The sequence below is a fragment of the Sapajus apella genome, unplaced genomic scaffold, assembly GCF_009761245.1.
Source record: "Sapajus apella isolate SASKATOON/1434 unplaced genomic scaffold, GSC_monkey_1.0 scaffold66, whole genome shotgun sequence".
NCBI lineage: Eukaryota > Metazoa > Chordata > Mammalia > Primates > Cebidae > Sapajus > Sapajus apella.
Window position 1 is genome coordinate 8,690,527 of NW_022437006.1, and position 18,655 is coordinate 8,709,181.

Here is an 18,655-nt window from a genome sequence, read left to right on the forward strand (position 1 = left end):
TCAGGTGATCCACCCGCCTTGGCCTCCAAAGTGCTTGGATTACAGGCGTAAGCCACCACGCCTGGCCCCTTCAACCATTTTTCAAGCTATTCTCCACCAAGTATATAAATCTTACCCTGTTATCACTACTCACACCTCAACCCTTACCCCTCTAAATTCCATAAAAGACTTCCCATTTTTCATAAAAGGGAGACAGAACTTTCCACATGGCTTTTACTAAAGTACCGTGCAGTCTCTCCAGCACATCCACTTTGGTCCTCTTGGTGCCTTGTTCTCTCTTTAAGCCATTGGGACTTTCCACGTACTGCCCCTTGTTTCTGGAGCACTGCTGCCTCTTTCTCAGACAACTCTTACTCCCACTTCAGCACTAGCATCACCTCTTCAGGGGACTCATTCCTCTCTATTATAGCCTCTAATAGGTCTGTGAATTCCCTCTTCATAGTATACAGTTGAAATTGTTTATTTTATATTTGTGCCTGTTTAACATCTCTCTTCCCCATTATTCTAGAACCCCTGTGGCCATTATATCTGGTTATTGCTCACTATTTTATCTCAGTATCTAGCACAGATATTGACACATGGAAGTGACTCAGCAAATATTTATCAGATGAATAAATGAGAAGCAAAGAAGCCAGCAAGGAGGGAGAACATGAACTTGCTTCTCTTTCATTCTCTCCACTCCACATTAGATTCATTAGTCAGTTGTGCAGAATCTACATGCAAAAATGTGGATTCACACCTGAATCTGAACACTTCTCATTACCACCACTTTTGCTAACCTAGTCCAACCCACCATTAACTCTCATCTGTATTATTATAGTAACCTTCTTCCTGGTCTTCCTTCGGCTCTAGGTCCCTATAGAGCAATCAGAGTGTTTTCTTAGAACACCAGTCCCACATGACACCTTCCAATGCCTCCCATAACAAAGGCAATAAAGTCCAAGCATTTTCATACTCATGAGCCTCTGCATGAGCCTTGGCTACTCCCTCTAGTTCACCTTCTCCATTTCCCTCTTCACACTATCCAGTCATGCTGGCCTTTTTGTTATTCCCTCAACACATGAAAACCATTCTGGCCCTAATAATTCAAACATTTATATATATTTTTTGGCCTGGAATACATTCCCCTACATTGCCTCCTCCAATCCTTCAGGTGTCTGCTCAAAAGTCTCCTTCCCTGATAGGCCTTTTCTGACTACTCTAACCAAAATAGTCCACCTGCCAACCCTGTTAATCTATGTCATCTTTTTGTTCTTTCTCTTCATAAAAAATTTTACTTTCTCAGATTAAATCCCACATTATTTTCTTATCTTCCCTAGCGGAATAGAAGAACCACCAAACACTGTATTGCTGTTGTATTAGGCAAAAACCAGGGTCCAGAACAAAGGCACCTAGAGTTTGCTCGATAAATATTATGAAATGAATAAATCAAAAAGAAAACTAGCCCCAAAACAGTACCCATCACATAGCAGTTGCTCAACAAATGATGTAACTGCACATCTAAAGATATTTAATCTTTGATATCATAAAAAATTGAGACTAAATTCTCAAATGAAGACAAATATAAATGGCATTTTAAAACAGTATATTTAATGGAAGAAAGAATAATATTTTCAATAAATTATGCCAGGACAACTGAATACGCACAGGCAAAAGAATGAAGTTAGATCCCTACCGTATACCATACACAAAATTAACTGAAAATGAATCAAGGACCTAAATGAAGAGCTGAAATCATAAAATTCTTAGAAGAAAATATGATTATAAATCTTTGTAACCTTGGATTAGGCAATGATGTCTTAGACATGACACCCAAAGCACAAGCCACGAAAGAAGAAAGTAGATAAATTGGGCCAGGCACAGTGGCTCACGCCTCTAATCCTGACACTTTGGGAGGCCGAGGCAGGCAGATCACCTGAAATCAGGAGTTTGAGTCCAGAGACCAGCCTGGCCAGCATGGTGAAACCCCATCTCTTCTAAAAATACAAAAATTAGCTGGGCATGGTGGTGCATGCCTGTGATCTCAGCTGCTTGGAAGGCTGAGGCAGGAGAACTGTTTGAATGCAGGAGGTGGAGGCTGTAGTGAGCCAAGATTGCGCCAGTGTGCTCCAGTCTGGGTGATAGAGTGAGACTCCTTCTCAAAAAAAGAAAAGAAAGATAAAGAAAAGAATAGAGAAAAGTAGATAAATTGGACTTCAGAAACATTTAAAACTTCTTAGATTCAAAGAATACCATCCACAAAAATGAAAAGATAATCTACAGAACGGGAGAAAATATTTGTAAATAATATATCTGAAAGGGCTGCTACACAGAATACATGAAGAACTGTTACAACTCAACAATATGGGCAAAGTATTTTAATTGACATTTCTCCAATGAAGATAAATAACCAAAACACGCATGAGAAGATGTTCAACATCATTAGTAATTAGAGAAATGTAAATCAAAACTGCAATGACATGGTACCACTAAACACCTACTAGGACAGCTAAAATTTTTTTTTAAAGTGTTGGCAAGAAAATGGAAACTTCATAGGTTGCTGGTGGGAACATAAAATGGTACAGCCATTTTGAGGATCCTCAAAAGGTTAAGCATAGATTTACTATTGGACCCAGCAGTTCCACTTCCATGTATATATCTAAGATAATTAAAGGTGTACATCCACAAAACAGTTTGAACATGTGTATTTATAGCAATATAATTTGCGATAGCCAAAAAGTGGCAACAATACTGATGTCCATCAACTGATGAATGAACAGCAAACAAATGTTGTATACATACAATTGTATATTATTCAACCATAAGAAGGAATGATGTATTGATTTGTGTAACAACATGAATAAACCTTGAAAAAATTAGGCTAAATGAAAGATACTAGACAGAAAATATCACATATTACATGATCCCTTTTATATGAAATGTTCAAAATAGGCAAATCCATAGAGACAGAAAACAGATCGGTTGATTGTCAGGGGCTGAAGCAGATGGGAAATCGAGTGACTGCTAATGGGTACAGGGTTTCTCGTGGAACGATAAAAATGTCCTGGAATTAGATAGTGGTAATGGCTGCAGAACTTTGTGAATATGCTTTAAAAATCACTGAATTGTACCCCTAAAAAGTGTGAATATTGGTATGTAAAGTAAATTTCAATAAAAGAAAGAAAAAACAGTACAATTTATGAGCCCATTAGTAATATCCCTGTTTAAAGGCATTATTAGTTTCCTCATTTTTAGCTATAATTTTCTTTTCAATTCTTTATTAAATTTTTGAGCTCATTTTTGAATGAGAGATAATCATTGACAATTTTCTGTAAAACAAAAGCAAAGAAGGTGAAAGAATTAGAATAAAATCATTAAAACAGACGAAAAAAAAGAAAATCAACAGTGATACGGAAAAGTGATGAAAATATCACCACTCTTTCTCCATAATTAGCAAATTAAATAATATGAACAGGACACTAGTAATAACATTTTTTAAATAAAAATATTTGCCTCTTTTAATATTTCGCTGGAGAGAAAAGAGAGAGAGAGAGAGAGAGAGAGGTGTGTGTCTGTGTGTGGGTGTGTGTGTGCATGCATTTGTGTGGCATGTGAGGTACGAGTCAAAACTGAAGTTTTCCTCAAATTACCAGCCATTTATTCTACTACCATTAATTGAAAATTCTTTTCACATTGTCTTATGATAAAAGATGTATTAGAAATTCTTTTTATTTTTCATTATACTTTAAGTTCTGGGATATATGTGCAGAATATGAAGGTTTGTTACATAGGTATACACATGCCATGGTGGTTTGCTGCACCCATCAACCCATCATCTATATTAGGTATTTCTCCTGATGCTATCCTTCCCCTAGCCCCCCAGTCCCCGACAGGCCCTGGTGCGTGATGTTCCCCTCCCTGTGTCCATGTGTTCTCGTTGTTCAATTGCCACTTATGAGTGAGAACATGCAGTGTTTGATTTTCTGTTCCTGTGTTAGTTTGCTGAGAATGATGCTTTCCAGCTTCATCCATGTCCCTGCAAAGGACATGAACTCATCCTTTTTTATGGCTGCATAGTATTCCATGGTGTGTATGTACCACATTTTCTTTATCCAGTCTATCACTGATGAACATGTGGGTTGGCTCCAAGGCTTTGCTATTGTGAACAGTGCTGCAATAAACATACGTGTACATGTGTCTTTATAGTAGAATGATTTATAATCCTTTGGATATATACCCAGGAATGGGATTACTGGGTCAAATGGTATTTCTGGTTCTAGATCCTTGAAGAATCGCCACACTATCTTCCACAGTGGTTGAACTAATTTACACTTCCACCAACAGTGTAAAAGTGTTTCTATTTCTCCACATCCTCTCTAGCATCTGTTGTTTCCTGACTTTTTAATGATCACCATTCTAACTGGCATGAGATGGTATCTCATCATTGTCTCAGCCCAAAATCTTAAGCTGATAGGCAACTTCAGCAAAGTCTCAAGATACAAAATCAATGTGCAAAAATCACAAGCATTCCTATATACCAATAACAGACAAACAGCCAAATCATGAGTGAACTCCCATTCACAATTGCTACAAAGAGAATAACATACCTACAAATACAACTTACAAGAGATGTCAAGGATCTCTTGAAGGAGAACTACAAACCACCACTCAAGGAAATAAGAGAGGGCACACAAAAATGGAAAGACATTCCATGCTCATGAATAGGAATAATCAATATTGTAAAAATTGGCCATACTGCCCAAAGTAATTTATAGATTGAAAGCTATCCCCATCAAGCTACCATTGACTGTCTTCACAGAATTAGAAAAAACTACTTTAAATTTCACATGGAACCAAAAAAGAGCCCATATAGGCAAGGCAATCCTAAGCAAAAAAAACAAAGCTGGAGGCATCACACTACCTGACTTCAAACTATACTACAAGGCTACAGTAACAAATACAGCATGGTACTGGTAGCAAAACAGATCTAGAGACAAGAACAGGGGCCTCAGAAATCATGCCACAGATCTACAACCATCTGATCTTTGACAAACCTGACAAAAACAAGCAATAGGGAAAGGTTTCCCTATTTAATAAATGGTGTTCAGAAAACTGGCTAGCTATATGCAGAAAACTGAAACAGGACCCCTTCCTTACATCCTTTAAAAAATTAACTCAAGATGAATTAAAGACTTAAACGTAAGACCTAAAACCATAAAAACCCTAGAAGAAACCCTACGAAATACCACGCAAGACATAGGCATGGGCAAAGACTTCATGAGTAAAACATCAAAAGCAATGACAACAAAAGCCAAAATTGACAAATGGGATCCAATTAAACTAAAGAGCTTCTGCACAGCAAAAGAAAATATCATCAGAGTAAATGGGCAACCTACAGAATGGGAGAAAATTTTTGCAATCTATCCATCTGACAAAGGGCTAGTATCCAGAATCTACCAGGAACTTAAACAAATTTACAAGAAAAAAAGCTCCATCAAAAAGTGGGTGAAGAATCTGAACAGACACTTCTCAAAAGAAGACATTTAAGTGGCCAACAAATACATGAAAAAAAGCTCATCATCACTGGTCATTAGTGATAACTTTTTTTAAAAAAATCATCAACCATGTTAGAGAAAAAGAAGTGACCATAAAAAGATCATAAAATGTAAGCACTAATCATATTCAATGTTATAAAAATTTAAGTACTTTCGGAAGTGAAACTCCTTGAGGAACACCAAAGGAGTCTCTTTTTAGTAACAAAAACTCAAGTATCTAACAGAGCTCCTTGTGCTTAGACACTTTATAAATCTCCAGTGATATGTGACATGGACCAAAGCCAGCACCATAAGGCCCTGAGATAAGAGAAGCAGTAAGAATCAGTAGAAAGTATATGAAGCGTGCATCACGATATTGTAATTTGAGGGGCCCTAAGAGCTTCTCTCTGCTGCCTCTGTAATTTTATCATTGGAGAATCATTCACCTAGGGTAAGCTAAAATCAGGATTTTGATAGAAAAAAAGAGACAGAAGAACTTAGTGGTGAGTGGGACTTAAAAAGGGGTCCTTTTTGTGGCCAAAGGACAATAAGAGGACACTGGGGATCACAAGAAGTGAGAGAAGATACAGGGCCTAAAGGAAATTCAAATGGGAACAGGGAAAGTTTAAAAAAAAGAAAAGTATGTATCTTACAATTTTAATTGGGTGACTCTAAAGCAGTATTTCCCAACCTTGGCACTATTGACATTTGGGCCACGTAAATTGTTTTGGGCGTGTGGACCTAGATGTCCTGTGCCAGATACCTTGTAAAGGATGAAGATTAATCACTCATCTGAAAGGTAACCAGAGAAAAATTCTCATTGAAGGAGTCCCAAGGAAATATAACATTTCCTCAAGCAGATAGATAGCCTAAAATATTATAGGGTATTTAGTTGCATCTCTGCCTTCTACCTACCAGATGCTGGTAGCAACTCCTTCCCACATAGTTGTGAGAACCAAAAGTATCTCCAAACATTTTCAAGTATCCTTTGTCAGGTGGGAAGGCACAATTGACAACCACTGCTGCAAAGAATCAATTTAATCCATAGGCTGGGGCAAGAGCATTTTCCATCCCTTCTACCCATCCATCCTTCCCATTCTCCTATTTCCACTCTAAAAAACTGCACAACACAGAGCTCATCAACACAAAAGAAGAATCAGAATTCCTTTTTCATTGCACTAGAGAGCAGACAAAAGTGAGGAAGATCTGAAATAAATGCCTCTTCACTCAAATTTTGATTCTGTTACAGGTAGTTAGACAGGCCTAAGTGGGGCAGGAGAGGGTTCTCCTCTACTCCCCAGGAATGTCAAGTGATGGTTTGGCAATCATCACATTGCCTCTCTAAAAGTGATGAACTGGCAGCTGGCACCAGGGAAAGGCCATTTTCTAGGGTCCATATGTGTCTCACTGAAGTGTTAACTTAATGCAGATACCAGGGAGAAGCAACTTCCCTGGCACGTACATTAAGAGACAAAATGACAGAGTAAGACTTTCCAGGAGCATTCCACTGGAAACGGGAAGAAATCAGATGAGCATACATACAACTTCCTAAACACACTGGGCATGCTCACTTCCCAAGCGTAAGGAGTGCACTGCACATGTGGGCAGCCCATTCTAAGGGAAGAATCATGGGAAAGAGGTGCAAGACGCTGGAGGTGGGTCGGCCTATAAAGTCCTAGGATCAAGGTTAAACACAGCACTTGTCCTTTGGGTCACCCATCTGGGACTCTTCCAACTGCACTTTCCTTCTTGCAAGTGTATTTTCTTTCTTGCACTAAGCTTTTTAATAAACTTCCACTCCTGCCCTGAAACTTGCCTTAGTCTCTTTTCCTGCCTTATGCCCCTCAGTTCTCAGTTGAATTGTTTCTTCTGAGGAGGCAAGCAGTGAGGCTGTTGCAGACCTGTACAGATCACCACTGGTAACTTGAATATCTTCCAACAGTAACATAGTGACATGTGACTCAGATATTTGCCACGAGTAACAATTTCGTCTTTGTTTCTAGAGATGTTTCATGCTTTTTCCACTACACAAGGACAGTTTCAAGAAGAGACTTCCAGTGAGACTCAAGATGATCTACCCAATTTAATTAATGCTTATGTGAGTGAACCAAAAAAGCCATTAGTCTATATAAGTAATCAAGAAACTTTGTTATGCATCAACAAAATAGGTCATTTTTGCAGAGAACCTGAAGAATGAGCTTCAAGCATCTTGGCTCATGTTTACCCTTCCATTCTCTTCCCTTTTCCCTCCGTTTCCTTCTCTTCCCTTCTCCTTTTTTTTCTCTTCTTCCCTCTCTGTACTTCCTTCCTTCCCTTTTTCCTTTTCCCTTACTTTCTTTTATCTTTTCTCCCTCCCCTCTGCTCCTCTCTCTCTCTCTATTTCTTCCCTTATGATATCCAGTATTTCTTCTATAGGAACAGGAAAGGATATAAAGAGAGAAATTATGAAGCATTAATTAGGAAAAATAATAACACCTTCACTGGAAAGAAAATTATATTAATGGGTTTAGAAGAGCAAACACAAATGCATCATTTGTGCAAATGGTGCAACGGAGTCATTTTTACAAGTTAGGAATAGAGTCAGGGGCCCAGAAAATGGTGATTCATATTTATTCCACTAACTTCTGATTTAGGATCATTATTATAAGATCTGTAGGGTAAAAATTTCTCTTGGAGTTGAAGCTAATTAACTAAATAACCTATAAAGACAGCAGTTTAAATACTGAACATTACATATTGAATAGTATATTTCTACATAAAATATGAATCATTTCCCTTTATTTTTGTATGGCTGCTAATTAGACAAATGATGAATAGTATAAGAGTTGTAATAAAGAGGATCATATATCAGCCCCTTTTGCCTCTCACTAGATGTTTAACTATGGATAAAGGAATTAATCTCTCTCAGCCTCAGTTTCTTCATTTGTGAAATTTAAGGGATTGAACCATATTATCTTTAATAATTCTTCCACCTCCAAAATTTTATGATCATGAGGAAAATCTAACTCAAATCATCTGAAACTGGGAAAAAAAAAAAACATGCAATTTGATCAACTTGCAGATGTGATTCATATGCCAGAGTTATTAGGTTAAAAAAAAGAAAGCAAAAAAAAAAAAAAAAAAAAGGCTTCTTTATTGATCAAAGTTCTTGGTTATTAATAATGTGTATTGCTCTTGGAATCTTCTTTAAATTAGAATTTCTATGATTAATTTCCACTTGGGATAAGCTACTTTGAGAGTCTGCGGGGAGTATCTGTTGTTCTGTTAGCCAAGGCTCTTTAACAGGAAAGAGTGACAGGGATACACAGAAGCAAAACAAAGATGAAATTCCAGGAGCTCACTCACAAACATCAGGGACTGGGCTCTGCAGTGAGGGCTTGACATTCATTCTGCAATGTCTTCTACTACAAGGATATGGGTGTCTGTTACTAAAATTTAGAAAAAATAAATCTCGATCTTTTATAAGATAAATAAAGTCCTACTCTGGTCTTATGGAAGCTCTCAAAAAGGAAGAGCTTAGAAGCTTTTGGCTACAAGGCAAAGTCCCATCAGCGGAGTAATTTCTTTAAGTCTTTTGTACAGACCCTAACATCAAAGTGCAGGGGAACCAGTCCAAGGACATAAATGTAAACATGTATTTTCTTTACAGGAAACTGGAATATGTGTTGACCCTCTATGGCCTAACATTAAAAACAAAAAAGTTTTGGCAGTATTCACCTGACTCTGGACTAAAAATAAAATCGATTTATATTCTCCAAAAAAAAAAAAAAAAAAATGCTACTTTTGTGTTCATAGACCTAGTCATAATAGAGAGGAAATTTAAGGGCAAGAAAGTTTCTCCTCTTTAAGTGGTGGCATAGAAATAGTGGTGTTAGTTGAAAATGCTAGTGACTTATTAAAGAAATACATTTTATCATCTGCCAGATCCTGAGATTCTTGGCTCTGGTTCCTTAGGCACAAAAATCATGGTCTGAACAGGTCTTCTTAAAATGATTTTCTACTCCCTCCCCATTCCTACAAAGACATAGTTCATTTATATTATTAGATACTTTGAAATGGTAAGGGAAAATTCCTCCCCAGTAGTCAAAAACCAACATTAATTTGTAGGATTTTATGTGGAAAGAAAGTGTACTGGAAGAGGTGAAGCCAAAGCAGAAGGTTCTCTGTAAATGTATGAAAGCTAAACTATTCCTTGGATTTATATCCAATAGACTCAGAACGGAAATGAATCTCTTAAAAATATCCTGCCCTACAGAAACACTCCTTACTCAACAGTAAGCCAAATTATGTGCCATGTCCTTTTACTTAAAATTTCTGATAGTACTCTAAGAATATAAGAAAAACAAAGAGAATCATTAGGAAATATAAAAATGCACAAAGCTTTTCAAGTCTATAATACCAAAGAATCAATCAGTGGACTCCCCCGAAATTGCTAGCACTCGTTTTTAATAAACACACCTTGAAATATATGCATTCTAAGATGCAGCAGTTTTATCTTAGTTTTCTTGTTAAAGACTAAATGGAAATTCAGATTTATTGATATTATTATAGTAAACGATATATTTCATTTGCCATTTATTGATTATAATTTGTTCTTTTATATTCTTTTTATGCTGAAAAGCATCTCTGTAGTCCTCCTTCAAGATACTTTTCCACTCAATGTACTTAAATTTTGTCTAAAAAATGGAGAATTACTTCCATAATTTGGAAATGTTTAGGATGAACAAAAAAGATAAGAATTAATAATCCATCAGTATTTTTATATTAAATATCTTCTACCTTCAGGGTATCTTCAGTTATTTTCCATAAATTGGGAAGTCACTTCTCATTATTTTTGAATATCATCGTTTTGTTTTTATAAATACTATATGTGAATTTAGAGGAAGATCCTTCCCTGTGCTCTGATAAATAGGCTATCAACTGGCACACAGTATGGACACTATAATGAAGACTTAGAAATGGACATCTAAAACAAAGACAAAGTGATACTTCTTTATAGGTTCATATTTTTACTAGGAAGGATTATGGAGTCTTTTTCCCTGGAAACACCTAGGTTTTGTTTACACATACATCTAATAAAGATCATAAAGTTGGAGGTAGAGAAATAGTTGACAAGAAAAACATTTTTGGGTGCTCTCCAGTTTTATGATTCTGTTTTTCTAAAATACGTTATTTTTGTTTCTTCTATTTAAAAATATACAGATGGAAAGAAATGTTCTGTTCACACTCACATTTCCCCAAATCCCATAGTGTTCAAGCTACTCTTCTAGCACCATGTTTTGTTTTGTTTTCTCATATTCTACAGGTAGAAAGCTATAGAATAAAGGGAATATGCTGCATTACCGCAAGCCAGGACCAACTAACTTCAGATATTACTAATACAATATCCCTAACAAGTCTCTGGATGATACTGAAAGAATGGCATTTAATACAACAAAAATATGGAACACTTCTTTATGTAGTCCTTAATTGTACTTCTCAGATGTGTGAAGAAGCTCAATTATCTTTAGGACTCTAAAAATCTATTTCCGCAAAAAAAAAAATCACATTATTTACATTATTATTCCTCTATTCTAAAATCTAGTATCACATATCATTTAGGGTTGTTTCTCAGATTGACCATACCATTTCACACAAGTTTTGAGCATAAATACTAAGTATAAATGTAGTATAATACTGAATTTTTAGGATTTTTATCTTTCAAATCAGAGTATATATTTATACAGAGCAAGCTGGCATTTTTTTTTCTTTAAAACAGATTAAGAAATAACTACCAAATCAAGTACATATGATTTTGCTCATGTTTTGTTGTCTTTATGGTATACTTATCAAAAAATGAGAGTCAAGGAAATTTTTAAAAGTAAACTTAAGATATAAAAAGATTTTATGTCATAAATAACCACCATTTACCTGTACATGAATAATCATCAATTCTGATGTATCCAGTTTTGCAGATGCACATAAAAGAACCTGGGGTGTTGACACACATCGTATTTTCACGACAGTAATGGCGCCCTTCAGCACACTCATCAATGTCTGTGAAGAAAAACAGGACAAAGAGGTCAACAGTGACAATATTCTGGAGCTCCTCTATAATTTTCCTTGGTAGAGAGAGGAAAATATTTACTTTGAATAGCATTTCAAATAAGCATGCACAATATCTCCTTTGCTAGGAGTGTTTAATGTTCAAATGACAAAAATCATGAGTTTTTTCCAACAGCTCTTCTTGGAGTTTTGAAGAAGTCTGTCTATTTTAACTTGCATGATCTAAATATATTTTGAAATTTTCAGTGCATTCAACTATCTATGCTTGATAAAATGAATCAGAATGCAAAGATGGGGCTGCCTTAGTATCCTATAATCTTCAATCACTGAGCCTGCCACATATTATTGTTTGATTCACCAGCTATTCTGTACACTTGAGGAGACCCTGAAAGAGGTAAATAAAGTGTTTGGTATTAACCAGAATTGTAATAACCTTACTTAAAGATATGAAGCCAATTGCATGAGCTTATTAGAGATAAAAGTAGGCAAATAGCTATTCCAGTAAGCGTCTAAACACAGATAAAATTATAACAGAGGCCTGATATAGCTGAAAGTTACAAAACGGTAAAATAAGATAATATATTGAAGATCTTACATGGTAAGTCACACACCAAGTTATGAGTATGTACAATTACTTCTAGATGCTAACTCATAAGAATCACTGCTACTAATTGTGAAGAATCTGAATTTTCACAGTGAAATTGTCCTCATTTAATAGCATCTCTCTGCATAGAGCATAAAGCATTTTAAAGGTATTTTATCATTATGTAATAGTCTTTATTAAAGGCCTTAATCCATTGTCCAGACAATGAATTTCCCATCTGGAAGTCTGCTTTCTTTATACTATTAACAGAAATGGATCAACTATAAAGAGAGACGGCTAAATGACACACAACTACAGGGGCCATGTCATTTGTGTAAACCAAACTATGTTCCCAGTACTGAGAATGCCAAAAGAAATAATTGACATAATCTCAGGAACGTATATTTTAGAACTGTAGGATTCTTATTCATCTGAGCTATCTATTTTACAGAGGGAAAAACTGAGTCCTAGAAAAACTCAATTTTCTATTCAATTCCATGGACAACATAATATTCTAAACCTGTTATCTGAACCTACAAAACCTTTCCTGGTTTGGTCCCTACTTTTCCAATTTCACATCTGATGACTTCACTTTCTTCTCCCCTCTCAATGTTCTGGCCACACAGTTTCTAACCTACCTGCTCTTTTACCTATTATCCTGTATATATGCTGTTCTCTTTACTTATAACTGCTACTCCTTCTCTCCCTGATATGATTCCAGTGGATCTTGTTTACCAGTAGATTCATCCTTCAAGAATCTTTAAATGTCCCTCCTACAAAAACTTCCCTAATGAACTAAAATACTCCCAATGCCATGATCCCCCTAGACTTTGTAAATGTCTCCATTATAAATGTATCAATTGTATTTTTACTAATTTTTATAAACTTACTTCTCCCAGTATAAATTATCTATTAATGTTTCTTAACTTTGTCCGCCCATCATATTCATCTGGGATGCTTTAAAACAAACAAACAAACAAAACTAGTTCTTGGGCCAACTCCGAAAACCCCACTCCAAATTCTAATTTAATTGTTTGTGGTGAAACATATGCAACGACTTTTTTTTTAAAAAAACTTAACCATATGAATGTAATACAGCGGTCAACAAAAAAACTTCCGTAAAGAGACAGATCATAAATTTTCTAGGCTTTGGATGTCTAGTGTTTGAATAATTTGGCAGTGTTTCAGTAAAATTTCACTTACAAAAATGGATGGTGAGACGGATTTAGCTCACAGGTCATAAATTGAGGACTCCTGACCTAATGCATAACCAAGGTTAACAATCACCACTGAGTGGGGTTGGGATTCAAGATGCTTACTAGAGGAGCCTGCTAGTCTTACTAGGTGAGTACTAGAGGTACTCATCTCCTCCACAAAGATCATAATAGCGAGTACATAACCACATGTCCAGCTGTGGTATCTAACACATACCTAACTGAGTTTCTATCAGAGAACTCTGAAATTCAGCAGGAAAGTGTCAGAGCACCTCTGATGCACGGGAGAGAGAAGTGAAGCAGTTGGCCCAGGTGATATCAGCTCAAAGCTGTAGAGCTGAGGGCCCCACAGGGTCATGGGTGTCCCTTATGCTATGCTGAGGTGCAGGATCCGAGAAATAAAGAGACAGTACACAGAAGTAAAAGGAAAACACAGCTGGGCTTGAGGAGCCACGCCACCTATGAGCGGAGTCAGGCGAGGCCCCGAATGTCCAGAAGCGTGTGTATTTATTGCGTATAGGTTAGGGGGCAGGGCAGTGAGTGAAATCATCTTTAAGGATAGTGATAGGGTTTTGAGCAATGAAACAAGGGGTCCACCCCCATTAGGTCACCTAGGCTAGGAAGTGGACAGTACACAGCAAGGGGTCCATTCCCATTAGGTCAACAAGGCAAGGGCTGTGTGCAGTAAATGATCCACCCCCATTAGGTCACTGAGGTATGGAGGTAGGCTGTGTGCAGTGAAGATTGTGCAGTGTGCAATACCTCTATCTATGGGCAAGCTACTTCTAACATTTATAAGAGAATGCTTTAAGTCACACAGCCATGACAGAACTGTCATGGTTACTGCCACCTGCTGGCAGATTCCAATGAGCTCTACAGGGGAATGCTTTTTGAGCAGCACAGTAACAAGAGCTGATAAAGTTCACAGTCACCAAGGTGCGATTATCTGGAGGGGTTTTGAGCCCTCGGATGCTTGAGGGATTACCAGTCTGAGGGCAGCCCTCCACAAGAACTGGAGCAAGGTCCTACAACTCCTTTATCAGGAGGAATGGGTCTTGCTCCAAGCCTGCCATACAACGAGTATCTTTACGATACTGAATGCTGCCGCTGGGGCCATGGGTTCTTGTCCAGGTATAACTGTTTTCCCTTAAATCATGCTCTGCACTGTGTCTGCTCCAGACATTCCTCTGACTATAAGCTGCTTATTCCTTAATTCATGCTCTGTACTGTGTCTACTCTAGGCATTCCTCCGATTATGAACTAAGATATAGTTTTATATATGTGTATATATATGTGTGTATATATATATATATTATATATATGGAAATAACTGAGTGGTAAGATATTCTTTAGGCACGCATTCTAAGAACTAATATATGATTATATATAGAAGATTATATAAAGGGAAATAACTAAGTAACAACTGAGTAGTAACACAATAAACTGAGATATTCTTCGGGACTTAATTGTGCCAGGATTCTGCTTTGCTCTCCTTCCTCGGTACCTATATGGGGGAGGTTACCCATGAAAGCCAGGAGGAACTATCTATTGTGGGGAAAAGGTAAGTGAAAGATTCACAGAGGTCCACATTCCCACCACAGACTCATATAATCCTAGCTGCAAGTGAGACCCTGAGCCTAGTACAGGAAGGTGCCTAGAATCCATAGGATGGCATTGTTCCAGAGAGGTAGTTCACGCAGGGTCCTGCCAAACTCTCTGAGACCCAAGCAACTATAGCATGGTGCCATTTTGAGAGTCCATCCCTCAAAAGATGATACCCTGCCCTGAGGCCCAAAAGGCTCTGCTTTTCTACATATCTGGAGCACCATTGCCATCCCTTCATGTCCATCCAGAGGGCTATAATGCCATAATACCAACTGGACCCAGCAGTGCAACCAGGTCCCCAGCACTCTAGTCCATACAATGTCCTACACACTGGGGAATGGATGGTGCAGCACACTGAGGAAGCTGCCCCTGGGACAAAGAAAGCCAAAGCATACCCTCCCCAGAAATGGAGAGCCGAATGCCCAGGGTCACTGCCAATGACAACAATCCTGCCATCTCTAGCAGCAGGGCTACCCTGTACCTGTACATGCCTTTGCGGAGACCTTGGGACTGGCCATGTGCCCTCCTGGGGTCTGAGAACAGGCTTTCCCCACCCACTGCCCCTGCCACCAGCACGCAAATGTGCTCTCCAAGGACCTCAAGATTTACCTATCCTACCCACCATAGCCAAGGCCCAGATGCACCATCATGGTGCTTGAGAGACCTGTCTCATCTGCTGCAACCACTGCTGGCGCCCATGCTCACTATCACGAATCTGCAGATCATCCCACAATGCCCACTTGGGCTGGCCAGGAGCCTGGTGATAGGTCCAGCCTGCCTGCTGCCACAGTATATATGCACGCTATCCAGGGTATTGAGGACAGGCCTTCCCCACCTGCCATCAGTACTCACATGTAACTCTTGGGGAACCCAGAAACCAGCCTGCCCATCTCATTGCCACTACCACTAATGCTTGGGCATGTGGCTCAGAGACCTAAGGGTTAGAAACTGCCACTAGTGCCACCATCAGTGTCACAAATGCTGCCCGAGTGATCAAGGACTCACTCAGTTGGCCCACCACTGTCACTACCAGGACCTGAGCACACTGCCCAGAAGCCTAAGAACAGACCCACCCATATCTGCCATTGGTGATGCCCCTGTGCAACTAAGGGCCCAACAACTAGCCACACCCAGCCCACCAATGCCACCACTGGTGCCCAGGGACCAGCCTGCCTAAAATTCCCATTCCCAGCAAAGCATCGCCAAAGCCTCCTCTAACAATCACAGCCTAAGTCACTGAGGAACTCATAGATACCAATGACACTGATTATAGCCCAATATATCATACAGAGACTGCACTATTGTGCCTACCCAGAATCAAAGCAAAAGCACCTTACTAAATCAACAATGTAGACACATCTATAGAAAAAAAGTCTTTCTCTACTAAAGCCAATCTATAAAATTGGAAGAGACTGTTACACCATATGCACAGATATCAACATATATACACAAGAAACATGAAAAAACAAAGAAATATGACGTCCCCAAAGGAATATCATAATTATCAAGTAACAGATCTCAAAGCAAAGGAAATCTATAAAATGTCTAAAAAGGAATTCAAAAAATGACATTAGAGAAATTCATTGAAATACAAGAAAACACAGATAGAAATCAGGAAAACAAGTTATTATCTGAATAAGAAATTCAACAGAAATAAATGCCATAAAAAGAAACAAACAGAAATCCTAGACAGGAATAATTGAATGAATAAAATAAAAAATATAATAGAGAGCTTCAACAATAGACTAGCTCAAGCAGCAGAAGAAAGAATTTCTGAACTTAAAGACAGGGCTTTTGAAATAACCCAGTCAGACCAAAAAGAAAAAGAAAAAAAAAAAAAGAATAATAAAATGAAATAAAGAAAGCCTCGGTGGCATATAGTTCATATATATTATATAAACTATATAATAAGTAAAATTTAAATTTTGGGAGTTCCAGAAGGAGAAGAGATGAACAAACTCATCAAAAACTTATTTAACAAAACAAAAGCTGAAAGATTCCCAACTCTTGCAAGTTATAAACATCCGGATACATGAAGCTCAAAGATTCCCAGACAGCTTCAATTCAACAAGGTCTTATTCAAGGCACTTTATAGTAAAACTGTCAAAAGTCAAAGACAAACAGCAGGAACAAACCATCAAGTCACATATAAGAGAATCCTTATCAGACTACCTTTCTCAGCAGAAAATTAGAGGCCAGGAGAGAATGGGGTGATGTATTCTAAGTGCTGAAAGAAAAAACAACAACTGGTAGTCACAAATACTACACCCCAAAAAGCTATCCATCAAAAATGAAGGGAAAAGAAATTCTTTCTCAGATGAGAAAATGATGAAAGAATTAATCATCATTATACCAGCCCGACAAAAAAATATTTAAGGTAATCCTATATCTGGAAGTGAAAGAAAGATATCCGCCATCATGAAAACACAGGAAAGTATAAAACTCACTGTAGAGCAGATATACAAATAAGCAAGAGAAAGGAGTCAAATATTATCACTATAAAAAACTCATCAAATTGTAAAGTAAACAAAGAGGAAGAGAGAATATATAAAACAATAAGAAAATAATTAGCTAAATGACAAAATTCCCCACCTACTAATAAAAACTTTGAAAGTAAATGGCTTAAATTCATCAATTAAAAGATACAAAATAGTTGAATGTACTAAAAACCAAGATGCAAGTACAAGAAACCCATTTCATCTATAAAGACACACACAGACTAAAAGAGAAGGGATTAAAAGTAAAATCCATGCAAATGAAAACCAAAAGTGTGAAGGAGTAGCTATGCTTATATCAGAAATGGATTTCAAGTTAAAAAACATAAAAAGGGACAAAGTAGGTCAATAAAGATGATGATGTTATAATTCAGCAGGAAGATATAACAATTATAATTGTATATATACCCAACACCAGAGCACCCAGTTACATAAAGAAATATTATTCTAGCTAAAGAGAGAGCTAGACCCCAATATAATAATAGCTGTAAACTTCAATACCCCAGTTTTAGCGCTGGGCAGATCACTGAGACAAAAAAATCAACAAAGAAAAATCAGACTTAATCTGCAACACATACTACATGGGGTTAACATTTATAGAAAATTTAACTCAATGGTTGCAGAATACACATTCCTCTCATCAACACATAGAGGGTTCTCCAAGACAGAATACATGTAAGGCCACAAAACAAGTCTCAAAAATTTTTAAAAATTGAAACCATACCAAGTGTCTTCTCAGAACACAATGGAATAAAACTAGAAATCAAAAACAACAGAAATTCTGGAAATTGCACAAATACATGGAAATTAAGCAATGTGTTCCTCAGCAACCACTGGGTCAATATAGAAATTATGAAGAAATAAAAAGTTTTCTTTAAACAAATGAAAATGAAAGCACAATACAGCACAACCTATGGGATACTGTAAAAGCAGCGCTAAGAGGGAAATGTATAGTATTTCCCTACAACAAATGCCTACATCAAAATAGCAGAAATATTTCAAATAAACAATATAGCAATGCATCTCAAAAAACTGGAAAAGTGAGAACAAACAAAACCCAAATTTGTAAAAGAAAAGAAATGACAAAGATCAGAGCAGAAATAAACAAAACAGAGACTATCAGACAATACAAAGAATTAACAAAAATGAAATGCTGACTTTTTAAAAAGAAACTGCTATATAGAATAACAAAAAATAAAA

General features: G+C 37.3%; 1 protein-coding gene across 1 annotated transcript in view; it reads right to left on the reverse strand.

The window, feature by feature from the left end:
- The window catches only part of NELL2 (neural EGFL like 2), a 365,165-nt gene that overhangs the window by 148,185 nt on the left and 198,325 nt on the right, over positions 1 to 18,655 (reverse strand). The window contains exon 14 of the mRNA XM_032248374.1: positions 11,424 to 11,549. Coding sequence (XP_032104265.1) covers positions 11,424 to 11,549 — 126 coding nt within the window. The remainder of the gene's footprint in view (positions 1 to 11,423; positions 11,550 to 18,655) is intronic.